The sequence below is a fragment of the Ranitomeya imitator genome, chromosome 3 (assembly GCF_032444005.1).
Source record: "Ranitomeya imitator isolate aRanImi1 chromosome 3, aRanImi1.pri, whole genome shotgun sequence".
NCBI lineage: Eukaryota > Metazoa > Chordata > Amphibia > Anura > Dendrobatidae > Ranitomeya > Ranitomeya imitator.
In genome coordinates, this window is record NC_091284.1 from 801,040,840 (window position 1) to 801,056,010 (window position 15,171).

At 40.0% G+C, this 15,171-nt stretch overlaps 1 protein-coding gene across 1 annotated transcript in view; it reads right to left on the reverse strand.

Moving 5' to 3' along the window:
- Positions 1–233: 233 nt before the first annotated feature.
- The window catches only part of LOC138671242 (melatonin receptor type 1B), a 222,473-nt gene continuing 207,535 nt past the window's right edge, over positions 234–15,171 (reverse strand). The window contains exon 2 of the mRNA XM_069759234.1: positions 234–1,410. Within this exon, the coding sequence (XP_069615335.1) occupies positions 542–1,410 (869 nt within the window). The 3' untranslated portion in view covers positions 234–541. The remainder of the gene's footprint in view (positions 1,411–15,171) is intronic.

Sequence of the window (15,171 nt, forward strand, 5' to 3'; positions counted from 1 at the left end):
ACAATCAAGCTATAGTGGCTGGTGCTGGACAGGTAACCAACCTGGGGAGGCAGTGGCTCCTAAAGTGCTCTGTTCTGCCCAGAGCACTTAACGTCAATTAAAATGCTATCTACTTGGGAATGCAGCAACAGATACAAGATCTAAAAGTGTCGATGGATTTACATTTCAAAGACCTTTGTGCCCATATATATGGTTAGGGGGTTGATGTTATGGACAGATTTCTTTTGAGAAATGTCAGTTCCATCCCAAAGTAATGTCACAGTATTAAAAGATAAGTCTTTGATATAAGGTACATCAGAAAAGTGTCTAAGTAATTAAATTGAAAGAACTGTGCCATATGCTTTCCACGCAATATATATATAATCAAGTCATCTCATCAGTTGATTTAAACAATTTGTACATTTATAGGATGTAAAAATAGCATTTTTTGAGGTTCTTTTTTTCTTTAGAGATAAAAAAATATGCAGTAAAATAAATTCAATGTAAAACAAGTAAACGTGTATGTTCAATGGCTCTCGGTGATCGGTCCTTCACAGTGGAGTTAGACGGTATCAATTCTCATATGTTCATTGTTATTCAGGGCAGGAGACGGTTTGCTCTTTGGGCACTCGGTTCCTCCTCTGGAGAGTTCCTGAAAGAAAAGCCTTGGTGTCCACAGAGATACTAAAATCCTTTTATATTCTTTTCGAAAGTTTTGGTTCAAAAGCCCATAAATCACAGCATTAAGGCAACTGTTAAAGTAAGCCATGAAGTAACTTAAGACGAACAGCCACTCGGGAATTTTGGGCGCCACCTTCTTAGGGTTGATGGCCACAGCTAAGCCGATGAGGTTCAGTGGAGCCCAACAAAAAGCGAAAATGACAAAAACTACAAACATTGTTAGAAAGTTCCTAAAGTCACTAGGTTTCATCCTTGGATTTGTCTCCGACTTGACTTTTCTTCTTACTTGAATGACCAAAATCCATATTCGGAGATAGCAAAATGTGACCACAGTGATGGGAACAATGAAATGGATGACCACCAGAGTGATTGTGTATGACATGCTTACAGTCTGAACAAACGTACAGGAATAGATCCGAGGGTCGTACTCCAAAGAGCCAACAAAAAAGTTTGGGACTGTGGCCAGAACAGTAAGGACCCAGATTAGACATACATAAAATATTGTATTCCAAGTGCTGAAGACCTTGTCATAGACAAAGCTGTGGCAGATGTAACAGTACCGGTTTATGGCAATCCCTGTGATGTTGAAGATGGATCCAATGACGCTCAGACCCATGACAAATCCACTCACTTTGCAGTGTATATCTCCAAGAACCCAACCATTCTTAAAAATGGCCACTAGGACTAGTGGATAGGGATAGAAGGCCACCACCAGGTCTGCAAAGGCCAAGCTGACCACAAAGGCGTTACCTGCAAGAGAAGACATTGCATTAGTGTACTGGAACACAGATACATTCTAAAGGTTCTTTGAACAGCTCAAAAGAATCTAAGCATAGCTAACATACACTTAATGTAGGACTGAAATAAAGACAGTTTTTTTAGTAGAAAATTCTCTGGTACAGCAAAAAAATTATGATGTTAAATGATAGCTCAAATATGGCCAGCTCACGTGTCAACCATTACATTTCCATACATCTTGTCAAGAACATCAATTTCTCACAACACAAATTAATTCACGACACGCTAGAAAAATCATCTACAGACTGCAATGCATATCACAACTACCAAGTGGCCACATTTAGGTGCCTAAACGTAATCATCTCCTGATAGAGTATCACAAATCATGACTATCTCTCGTCATCACTCCTCCTGGGATGGGTCAAACCAACAGAAAGTGAAAGGAAGGATATCTCTGTATTATAATAGGAGGGATGAGAGACAGTCATTTTTGAAAAATACATGAATTGGGGTACTTTATTAGGAGATGTTTATGGGGTCTCTATGTGAAAAATGTGGGGCATTTTCCTTCTTTCTAGTGGTATGTTTTTTGTTTAAGACATGTTTGTCTAAGTCAGTAACTTTTCCTTCCAGCTTTCTCTTCACCAACACATTAGAAGGGAAGATTCAGTTGCCCCTCCCCCTGCTTCCTTTGAAGCCAAAAGGGTATCTTGTTTTCTAATTAAAATATGTGGGAGGACATTTGGTTTTCTTAAACACATACATTTTTTAATAAAAATAATTTTTGCTTTAGAATTTTGGCACAAATTGTGGACTGCTAGTATTCTGCAGCCTCTATGCATTGCTGTACATAGCAGACTACTGAATTCATTACTAGTGAATTTGTCAGTAACCTTTGCCTTATGGCGGCATTTTTAACTCCTATCTAATATTTTTTATTGCTTTCTTCTAAGCGGATTTATAACTATGTGAACATTCAGCTTTGACGTGGCAATAAAGCAACTTAGAAGAAAGGTCAGAAGAAGAGATGTATTTGATGGTAACTCATTCCGCAGTCTGCTATGTACTGTGGTACATAGAGGCTGTGGAAGCTAAAGAGACACCATCTTTATAAATAATTGTCTAAGGATTTGTGTTGTGAATTCCGCTCTTGGGCTCCCTCTGGTGGATGTAAGTGGCACTTTTGTGAGTTCTGCTCTTGGGCTCCCTCCGGTGGTTTTAAGTGGTATGGCTGCTCCTTGGATTTAGCAGTCTGCAGCTGCTTCCACTGATTGTCTTTCTGCTCGACTATTTATGCCTGGCTCTTCCCTTCAGCAGTGCCACTTGTCAATGGTTCCTGGTTGGATTCACATCTCTCTTGGATTTCCCTGATATCCTGACCAGTTCAGCAAAGTTAAGTCCTTTCTTTGCTCTTTTCTGTCCACGTGTTGTGGACTTATCCGTTCTGTGCTTTTTTTTTGTCCAGCTTGTTAGTATGGATTAATTCAGTTAAGCTGGAAGCCCTGGGAAGCAGATTTACCCTCCACACCTTTAGTCAGGTGTGGAGATTTTTGTAAACTCTGTGTGGATTTTTGTAGTTTTTATACTGACCGCACAGTATTCTATCCTGTTTTATCTATCTAGCTAGACTGGCCTCCTGTGCTACATCCTGGTTTCATTCTGTGTATGTCTTTTCCCTCTCCACTCACAGTCATTACTTGTGGGGGGCTATCTATCCTTTGGGGATTTTCTCTGAGGTAAGATAGAAACAGGAAAACTATCTTTAGGGGTAGTTAGTTCTCAGGCTGTGTCAAGGTGCCTAGGGAGTGACAGGAGCATCCCACGGCTACTTCTAGTGTTGTGTTGAGCTTAGGGACTGCGGTCAGTACAGGTACCACCTCCTTCAGAGCTCGTCCCATGTTGCTCCTAAACCACCAGTTCATAACAGATTTGGCTGTCTGTCCTGGAAATCCCGCGTCGCTGAATTGGTCGAGGCCGCCAGGCCTTGACCAATCAGCGACGCGCACAGTCTCTGATTGGTTGAGGCCGGCTGGCCTGTACGCGTGGCTGATTGGTCGAGGCCGCCAGGCGTCGACCAATCAGCAACGGGCACAGTCTCTGATTGGTCGAGGCCAGCCGGCTGACAAGCCGGCTGTCAAGTGCCGCCATTGTCTTGTCTAAGGGTCTAATTGTCTGTCTCGGATATCAGCCAATCAGCGATATTAGTGCGGGATTTAAACACCACTGACAGCGCAACATACATACATACATATTCTAGAATACCCGATGCTTTTGAATTGGGCCAACATCTAGTATTGTAATGAAACTCTAATGTAACAATTGTTTTTTAACCTGAATAAATTTATTTTGACAATAAATATTCCTTTAAGGGTGTTTATATCCTTTCATGTTTAGTTGTACAATATTTTAGGAGGGGTCCAAAGAGATTCCAGAATATTTACAAAAAGTACAATACACAATGTGTTACAAGGTGCTAGATATTCACATATATGAATGATCAATGGTCCTGTGAATATAAAGCGGACAACGTAAAAATGTGGTAATTCCATTTGGTAGCTCACACCACATTTGGGATCAAGATTTTGTGCAACCTGGGAAAAGCTTCCTTCAGTGCTCAATGTCGCCCCCTGCTGAGATATTTCTTTGAACTGCCATGTTGAGTGAGGAAGGCAAGTGACAGGTCGCGGTGATATTTGGAGTGTGAGATTGCAGATATTTTCAAACATTGTATATATTCCATTTCGACTGCATTATTTCTATATAGAATTTACTTTTAAAATGAAGGTTCTTGGTGCACAAATTTGCCAATTAATGAGAGCCCATCAACCACATCAAGACAACCTTCCTTTGACGGGACCCTAAGCCGAATATTTATCACACCTGCCTCTCCTTAGCTAAAGCCAACACATTTAAAGGGCAGTTACAGTTAACACAAGCCTTAGGCTGATAGGAGGAGGAACTCAACCAAATATCGAGGCAATCGCCATCTTCAAATGTATGCTTCAAAAAACTGGCCAGCACCGCTGAAGAAAATAAAGCAAGTGTAAACCGAGTGCAAGCTGCTGGGACTGCATCAGACACAAACAAAAGAATACAGTAGTGCACATTAAAGCACTAATATGTGTGCAAACATTGAATATATGAAAGTTGGACTTCATTACTGCTATATAGAATATACTTATAAAATTAAGGCACTTAACCAAAAATTGGCCAATTCATGAGAGTCCATCAGCTACAACAAGGTGACCTTTATTTGTATATTATGCAGTCATAGTATCTTGCTTTATTCTGTTTCGATTTGCTGATTAGGTTTTTTTGGAGACGGATCAATACAGTAAACAGATTTGTTCCTTTCTTTTACTCTTAGTTTAACATATCTCAATACAAATGGCATCAGATGAACAGTTTACATAAAACGTGATTTTGTGATACTCTGTTTGAAGATGTTAATGCTACAGTATGTGTGTTTATATGTGGCTGTGATTTGCGTTGCAGTTTGTCGAGTGTTTTGCTAGCTTGTCCCAGTAGTGTAATCTAATTTGTACTGTGAGAAGTTGGGGGTCACTAACTAAATCAGCGCTGGCGTCACTGTCCGAATACGGAGACGGTGACCCTAGAGTTGATTGGGCCCCGGCGTCATGTGTCACAACAACGCACGAGAGCTCCGGTGAGAGTGAGTGCCAACACCCCGGGAATGGCGCCTGCACGGGAGGGAAATGGGGACTTTATTATTTTATGGGCGCCAAACATTTTGATCAAGAATGGGTTGTCCTAGTAGTGGACAGCCCCTTTAATCCTATAGAAATGGATATGGAAGGACCTGAAGTCTCCACCAATCCACCAACATGCCAGCGGAGAAGCTGTTTTATAGCTAGGAGTGTGCTAAAATTCCTCCAAGCTGAGGTGTAGAAGGATTACTGGACGACAGGGGTCACACCAGACTCCGAAAGCAAAGGTTCCCATACTTTTGACCCTCACAAACATGTAGTGTTAAATTATTTTCCTCAATAACAAAAAATCTAATATTTTCGACCCATGTGTTTGATTTGGTTCTATGTCATTTTTAGGTCAAATTTAGCAAAAACATGAACAATTCTGATGGGTTCACAAATATTCAAGCATCACTATATAACATAAGAGCTACAGAGAGTTAGGGTATGTGCACACGATGCAGATTTAGTGCAGAAAAATCTGCTGCAGTTCTGCACTAAATCTGCATCTCCTGGCAGAATCTGCAGGTGCATTTTTTATGCGTTTTTTGTGCGTTTTTGATGCGTTTTTAGCACAAATCTGCACAAAAAACGCATCAAAAACGCATCAAAAACGCATCAAAGACGCATCAAAAACGCATAAAAAACGCACCTGCAGATTCTGCCAGGAGATGCAGATTTAGTGCAGAAAAGGGTATGTGCACACGATGCAGATTTAGTGCAGAAAAATCTGCTGCAGTTCTGCACTAAATCTGCAGGTGCGTTTTTTATGCGTTTTTTATGCGTTTTTGATGCGTTTTTTAGCACAAATCTGCACAAAAAACGCATCAAAAACGCATCAAAAACGCACCTGCAGATTTCTATTATGGAGGGGTGCAGAAACGCTGCAGAACTGCACAAAAGAAGTGACAGGCACTTCTTTGAAATCTGCAGCGTTTCTGCGCAGATTTTTCTGTACCATGTGCACAGCTTTTTTTTTTTCCCATTGATTTACATTGTACTGTGATCACAGTGCAGTTCTGCAGCGTTTCTGCTGCAGAAAAATCTGCTGCAGTTCTGCACTAAATCTGCATCGTGTGCACATACCCTAAGACCGAGAGCTGCATTATTAGTAACCAGTACTGCATGTGTCATTCATTACGGCAGGCTAGAAGCTGGGGGAGCACAACAGCCGTGCACGTTATTGATTCTACATAATGATGGATTTATGAGAATATTGATTCCTTGTCAATAATACAATTCACTTAGGCTTATACATCATTTTTCCTCCTGCTCTCGATATTTCTCTTTGGGTTTGCTCACATGGATGAGTGCTATGCGATGTTTGATAGCACTGGGCCCAATACTATACTATGGAGCAGTGCCGACTAGTGTTTTTTTTTCTCACGCCGAGTTGGCGAGATACAAAAAATTGCTTCATACTGCGATTGGCAGCATATATCGGACGGTGAACCCACACAAGACTATGGGTGCGTGCAAAACATCGGACTGCACTCCGATGTCATCTGAGTGCAGTCCCATATATGCTGACTCACACAATGGAGAAGATGGAGAAATTAAGTTCTCCATCTTCTCCATACCTGTAACCCAATTCTTAGCATGGAAGAGAATCGGATCACAGAAAAATGACACTCGCAGCAGAGTTTGGGCTGAGGGTCATGTGCATATAGCATCTGATTCTCTCATATGCTGTACGTCTTTTATTGCATCATTTTTCAGAAATTAACCCCTGCATGCATGGATTGTCTTTTCTGATGTAAGTCAGGAGGATCGAGCTGGCACAGAAGCTTTGCCCATGCGAAGGGCTGTGAGAGCTTGGCAGTGATTGACAGATGGACTTCCACTTTAGTGGTCGGATGATAGTTTGCAGTGGTCTGGTTAACCTCTGAGATGCCATAGTAAATGGAAACAATGGCTTCAAAGGAAAGAAGACAACTTCATTGCGTGGTCCTGATTACCATAGCATGTTGGGGGACTCAATCCACGTCCTAATAAATTCCTAGGATAATTACTATGCTAAAACAATTCATGGGTATGGGAAAAAATGCAATTAAAAAAGTCGCCTCCCCCTCTTCAAAAATAAATGATTACCTTTTAAAAAAAAAAAAAAATAAACCATAAAAAATAAAGATATATGGTGCTGTGATACTGCAATACAATAAGTATAATACATTTGACGTATAATTTATATCACACAGCACATTGTGTCTGAAAAATGCATAAAATTAGTGAAGATTTGAGAGTCATCAGTGGTTGATACCTTTTAATGGCTAACTGAGAATATGGTAACAAATTGCAAGATTTCCAGACTACACAGGTCTCTTCATCAGGCAAAGACTAAAACAAAATCGGAGGAATCACATATTTATGCACAACTGGACACAGAAATAATGTAATAGATAAGAGATTTGAAGTTACCTTTTAATACAGACATGGAATTACTAGTATTAAAAAGGAAACCTCAAAACGTAGAGAGACAGAAGAGTCTGGGAATATAAGCTAATGATGACCTTTGACAGTCTCAGTGCAGGAATGAATGTGTCACATGGATTTATGTATTTCTACATCATCTAAGGAATGTGCTATTTAGACCTTGTGGGGGTCATCACAACCATGGAACAGACCTCAATCACAGGACAATAAAACTTTCACACTCCTTATCTATGAACTGTTATAATATTTAAGACTATAACTGTTTATTCCTCTCCCATACTGATAGTTCTGCGTCACGTCACTTGTCTAATCTGTTGCATTATTCCTGTGCCCCATTGTGCATAAATGTGACTCTTCAGAATTTCTTTTAGTCTTTGCCTGATGAAGAGACCTGTGTAGTCTCGAAAGCTTGCAATGTGTTACCATCTTTTCAGTTAGCCATTAAAAGGTATCAACCACTGAAGACTCTCAGATCTTAATATTTCTCTATCTGCTGGCTAACACAAAGATATATAACTTTCCTGTATTAAAATTAGTCATCAAATCGTATGAACCCTAAAAGTGATGCAAATTTTCCTTCAAAGATAAGAATGTGAATTTTTTTTTTAAGGAAACAAGCTTGTATTATGTGAAAACGTTGAAGCATAGAAAACAAAAACTACACATAATTGGTATCACAGTAATTGTATCAACCCACAGAAGAAAGCTATTTCATAAATTGTATTAATGAAAAAAAAAAAAAACCTACTGTTTTTTTTTCGATTCCCGCTGCACATTAAAATGAACAGAAGTTAAATTGTGGCTTTAATAAATGTTCCATAAATCAATAATGTGAACAAACTTGAGAACATTTGATAAGCTTTGAGAAACATTGCTATATATTTTATTACAGAAATTTGCTATTTATTCATGTATTAGTCTCCATCCTGCTTTCTGAACGTATCACCCATTAAAAAAACTTTCAATTCTGGCTTAATCAAAATAAAATTGACTGCCGGCTCACTGAGGAATCATATTACAGCTGCCTAGTATAGTCTATAAAGAGGGGAGTGGGGAAGAGGAGAGGGATCAAAGTGAGAAGCAGAGGTAACGAGAGAGGCAGAGGCACAAACACCTGCTGCTACTTTATAGTAAGCATTTTCTCTGGCATCAGAGCTGGATTCACGGCTACACCGCTCAGTACTGCTGTATAATGGCCTTCAATTGGCTGCTACATCTGAGCATGTGCTGCTACATAAAGACAGTAGATCAGGAATCCCACATTTCTGTATATGCTGTGTATATGAGACCTCGAAGCAGATATCTAGCTCAGAGATGAATGAAAATTATTGATAGAGCCTGAGTAGGGGAAAACGGATGAAAAATGCAGGATACAAGTCATAATGGCTAGAAACAGTAGCTCACTGTTTATGTACAATCACAGTAGAACGGAATGGTAAAAATATGTTTTGTCTTCTCCCTTCGATACTGGGAAGTCTCTAATGGCTGGGTGGGTAAATGTTCTAGCTATCTGCAACCACCACTAGAGGGAGCTCACTTGTATTTGTATACACTGAACTCAGTAACAACACAATAAGTAGTAAGCGCCATCTAGTGGTGACTGCAGGTAGCTATGATGTCGAGCTTTGTATCAAAATCTCCGAATGCAGATTTTCCTTTAAATCTGTACCATTTATTTCCAATGCAATAGGATTAATCACCAACGCTGCCCATTATAAAAGTGCACCTTAGTCGGTAAAAAATTGTAAACAAAGAATTGCAAAAATAATATTAAAATAACACTGACAAACAATATGAACATAGGTAAAAACCTCTACATATTTATAAATTTGAGATTGCTAGGGTTTATAATCAAAGCCACGCTGGATTATCCCAAAAGCATGAGAAACTATTCTCACATTTTTTTAGCAAAATTTTTTTGCATAGCAGTACCCAAATATCACCAGAAGGAGGTGACAGTGAGTAAATGAAGACTAGGAAGCTTATGGTAGTGCTGCAGATGGACCACAAGTCTCAGCCAGTCATATAGAGATTTTCAGTCCATCAGTAGTATGACATTATTTGTCTGTTCATTTCGGTTGTGCCATCGGCAATGTTTTCCCTTTGAGATGTCAGTAAAGTGGAATTTTTGGCATGAAAATCCTGTATTTATGCAAAATATATAAATCCGCACCCAAATGACTCCAGTCACTGATCTTGAATTACTCTACAAGCTGAATAAATCAATAATTCATACAAAACCATTAGAGTATGTGCCGAGTGATGACCCTGAAATGCAGATAGATGTCAGCGCTACTTGTTTACCGTGTCTCATATTTTCCTGAAGCATGTCACTGCACTTCCATCTGTGTCGAGTGCAAAAAAAAAATCTCTTTACGTTACCTATATGGCAGATTAAACTAGTTTAATAGGTTTTAAAATATTATTAATGTTATTCTTTGGGGGGGAGGTTAGGGAGGTTCAGATAACCCATTGCCTGATATCATTTTAGGTCATAAAGAGTAAAAAAAATACAGTTAATTAGGAGCCTTCAGGGTCAGATTAAAGCATATTTATTAATTCCAGTGACTTTTCAGAATAAGCTGTTATGTGCTGTTATGACGGTCTTCGGTAAGGAAGGGGGGTCTCAAACTGGCCCTGGAACTGGAATCCTATCTCTGTCCCAGGGGTACTCTTGAAGGTAGAGAGGCCTGAGTCTCTGACTTTACTATCCTCCTATTAAACCCTGATCTGTCCCCTCAGGGACAGGGATAACAGAAAGCAACAAGCATATAAACGCTCACCAAAAGAGAGGTATATAGGGAAGGATAGGAATGTACCAACCAAATGGGAATAGGACAATGGGGGAAGCATACACCCCAAAAACAGCACGCAACAATCTCCAGTAGCAAGAACGATTTCCAATTCAGCACAGCTTCTGAAAGGAGCAAGGAAGAAAATCTTTCACTGGCAAGGCAGAGAGGGTCGTGACAGGTTTTATAGGGAGAGGTAATGACCAGATCTGAAGCAGCTGAAATGGAGCTGCAAGTTTCTGACCAGCACAGAAAGGGCCGTTAACCTCTTCAGCACCAAAAGGAAACCAAATCCATTTAATATAGGACACAAATACACAGGAAAAATGGAAGATCTGCAAATCACAATACGTAGTGATCTACTCACCCCAGATCTCTCTGGAAGACAAGACCCACTCATGACATTATGTCTGCCTACAGACTATGTAGCATAACACTATTTCTGGCCATGGTGTGGTTAATATCCTACATTTGTTTCATAAGTTTTCCCTTCTGTAGGCTCTAGTTTTTAGTTGTCTCTGAGTTGGTGGGTGTAGACAAACTGCTATCATGTCTGCCATGCAAAAAAACACATATACATACGGGATTCCTGCTTGTCTGAATCTATGTAAATCATGCTAAAAAGCAACAGCAGCAGCATGGAGGACATTATACATCAGTACTGAGCAGTGTAGCTGTAAATCCATCTCTGCGGTGAAATAAAACACTTATAAAGGAAAGAACAGCATTTTATGTTTCTGTACTTGATATTCAGACATCTTTGTGTACTGGAAACCTTGCTTGTTTTTATTTTAGATGCTATTCGACAGTGATAGATGAGTTCAGAAGAAGTGGCTCATAAATAGAGAAAATGCAGATTTGTCTGATAAGATGCATTACTTATTCTTATTTTCACATGTACTATTGATTTATGCAAAATTTGTAGAAAAGACAGTGACCATTCAGGGATAATTTGTGGGTTCTGTGGCGATCTTTGTTAGGATTGTTATTACTTTCAAAGTCAAAGTATTGTTTTAGGAAAATTACTAATATGGCCATCTAATCTACCGCTGTGTGAGTGTAGAAATTGAACTGCTCTCTGCAACTTTGTGCTTGTCAGAAGTTATTATTAATATTTATTATTATTATAGCACCATTTATTCCATTGCGCTTCACGTGTGAGGAGGGGTATACATAATAAAAAACAAGTACAGTAATCTTAAATAGGGATGGGCGAACCCGAACTGTAAAGTTCTGGACCCGTACCGAACACATAGTGTTCGATCACAAGGTCCCGAACACGGGTTTCCATGGGAAACCCATGTTACAGTTCGGGTCCAGGGCCTGTAGCATAAAATTAATAGTAAAAATTATAATTATACTGACCTGTGGAGCGACGCGTCCTCCCGTCCTGCTGTCTCCCGGACGCTTCTGCTTATGGGGCCGCTCATTAGCTTCCGGTGGTATTCATTTCACTCGGCAGTCTGCGGCTTTTTCTGGCATTGTTTGTGCCGTACGAACACTGCCGGAAAAAGCCGAAGACTGTCGAGTGCAGTGAATACCGCCGGAAGCCAATGAGCGGCCCTGGAAGCAAATGCGGCCGGGAGACAGCGGGACAGGAGGACGTGTCGCTGGACAGGTCAGTATAATTATGTTTATTATTAATTTTTTGCTCTGTTTTACAGCCCCTCTGCCCCATCCCATATCTGTAAAGTCCAAGCTGGGGGTTCGGACGCAAGTTTGCATCATCTCCAGCCTTGAGCTCGAACTTTACAAAAAAACTCGGGCGAACCTGATGATCTCGACCATTGGGGGGTTCGCCCATCACTAATCTTAAACAATACAAGTCATGACTGGTACACAATCTGCAAGGGATGGGTGAGGATACAGTGTAGGTGAGCGTAGAGCTGGTCGCTCAGCAGTTTGGTGGTTACTTCAGGTTTTAGTCTTTTCGGAAGAGGTGGGTCTTCAGGTTCCTTTTGAAGGTTTCCACAGTAGGCGAGAGTCTGATGTTTTGGGGTAGAGGGTTCCAGAGTAGGGGTGATGCGCGGGAGAAATCTTGTATCCGATTGTGAGAACAGGGGATAAGAGGGGAGTAGAGAAGGAGATCTTGTGAGGATCGGAGGTTGCGTGCAGGAAAGTACCGGGAGATGAGGTCACAGATGTATGGAGGAGACAGGTTGTGGATAGCTGTGTATTTCATGCTTAGCGTTTTGAACTGGAGTCTCTGGGTAATGGGGATCCAGTGAAGGGATTGACAGAGGGAGAGGCCGGGGAATAGAGGAGGGGACAGGTGGATTGGTTGGGCGAAAGAGTTTAGAATAGATTGAAGGGGTGCGAGAGTGTTAGAGGGGAGGCCACAGAGCAGGAGGTTGCATTAGTAAAGGCAGGAGATGATGAATGTGTGGACTAGTGTTTAAGAATTTACATCATAGTCCACTTAGCTTGATCTCCAGGCACATGCTAATTATCTCCTGACTTTCATTCAACTACTAGTATTTATTTCCTAGCTCAGTCCTGTGAATTCTTGTGCTATTGCACTCTAAACTCTACTATTACAGGTACTTTGGACCAGCCTCATCCCAACTATACTGTTGCTCTTCACCAGAAATGTATTTGCCTTTGCAAACTAGATACTTCATTACACTGGTCAACATAATTTTTCTGGCAAAAGGTTTTAAAACATATTTTAAGTCAATTTTGGCTGCTGATTACGAATATGAACTCCGTTTTTGGCTATCACATCAGGATTTCAAGATATTTTCAATTTTTGATGAAAATTACTCCTAATGTTTTAAGATAAAAACACATGATTTTCGGTACTACATTTTGTATATTTTTAATCAAGGAATAACAAAGATTACAAAGTCTATGTACAGCAAATCAAATATACTTCCAGAATTAAACTACAAAATATAAAAACACATATATATGGCACACAGATGAATGACAAATGGCAGTTATTTGAACTTTCTTTTCTTGGCTTATCTGTGATGTACAGCTTCTGGGTTGTCTCTCATCAAGCTCCAGCAATAGTCAGCCATCATATGTGAGTCCCACCGGCCTTGATACCGTTCTTCCATTGTTTTAATGTCCTGATGAAAACGCTCCCCTTGTTCCTCGCTCACATCCCCAAGGTTCTCTGGAAAACAGTCCAAATGGCTGTGTAAATAGTGAATCTTGATACTCATTCTACATCCAAGATTTCGCAGACTCATTAGTAGCTCTTCCACAATCTCTTCATAGTTGTCGGCTTTCTTATTCCCTAGAATATTCTGCACCACATTACAAAATGCATTCCAAGCTCTTTCTTCTGTCTCATTCATTGATGTGATAAAATTTGGGTCTCTCATAAGTGTTCTTATTTGAGGTCCATCAAATATTCCAGCCTTTTTCTTCTCTTCACTAAGACCAGGAAAAGTTGAACATATATAGTTAAAGCATTCTCCACTGTGATTGAGAGCTTTGACGAACTGCTTCATCAATACAAGTTTTATGTGTAAGGGAGGAAAGACAATGTCCTTCCTATCATGGGTGACATTCTTATCGCCAGATGCCAAACTCTGTCACTGAGGCCATTCAGTTTTCACCCAATGCTCTGCTGTAGCTCTACTGTCCCAGTAGCACAGAAAACAAGGGTGTTATCATAACAAATGAGAATTATGCAAGTTCAAAGAAAACAAAGATATTCTCACATTTATTGGGAGACTAAATGAAAACTAAGTTTACCTTAGTGAACCGTATAATCCGGCACTTTTCATTCACTACTTATATTTATCATGGAATTCATGAAAATGGGCTATATACCTATAGCGCAAAAACGTGATGTGATAGAGAAATTATAAGATCAGATTTGAATTCAGCACCCTCAAATTAGTCTAAAACTGTTCTTAAAGTCCATGCCAGAATTTTTTTTTTTGTAGACCAGTGTAATTATTCATATTTACTATTGCTGTGAGTAATCTCATCACTGCAAGCAATAACCATTTTACCTATTCATCACTGCAGTCCTGTGGATAACCGTTAGTTAATGGCAGTCTTATGATTGCTGTAGACAATCTGTCTGCTAAAGTCATGGAAATCTGCTATTAACCATCTGTCTGCTGCAAACATGCGACTGCCATTAACCATTTGTTTATTGCAAGTATACAGCTCTGCCATTAACCATATGCCTGCAACAAGTCCCTGATTGCATACATTTCTGTTATTAACCACTCTTTTGCTGCTAGTCTTTTGCAAATTCTCATCTGGCTCTGATTTATTTAGTGCTTCTTACTCTTTATTTCTGTGTGTTTTCCTACAGACACTGCTGCTCTGAACCTCTCTGATCCATGTTCCATGCAGCCATGCCAGCCACTCTGCTGCTCCATCACCTCTGTTCCATGTTGCTCACCCTGACCTGTGACTTACATAATCCAATTCACCAAGCAAGCCTTTAACAAATAGTTGTTTGGCAAAGCTTGAGCCACTTGCTTCTAAACCAAGCAGGTCTTGGTTAATTCTGCCTTTAAAAAGGTTGTACTGGATTATAAAAAAATAGCAATACATCTGTCCACAGGTTGGGTGTTGTGTAAAGGCATTCATAAAAATCATGGGACTCTATAGCAAATATCTAAGTTAGGCCCCTCCCTCCAAAAATCAAAAATAAATAAAAATTTGTGGAGTAGGAAAGGTCTGCATATAGGTACAGTCACAGAACGGCATACTTTCCCAAATTTTAATGACAGTGAGAGGTACATGTATTTGCAGCATCTACTTAGTAATTGTGCCTCTAATGAAACCCACCATGATACCCCTTTCATGGCCCTCATAGAGTAGTATATCCCTAAAAATGTCTCCCTACACATAATATGATACTC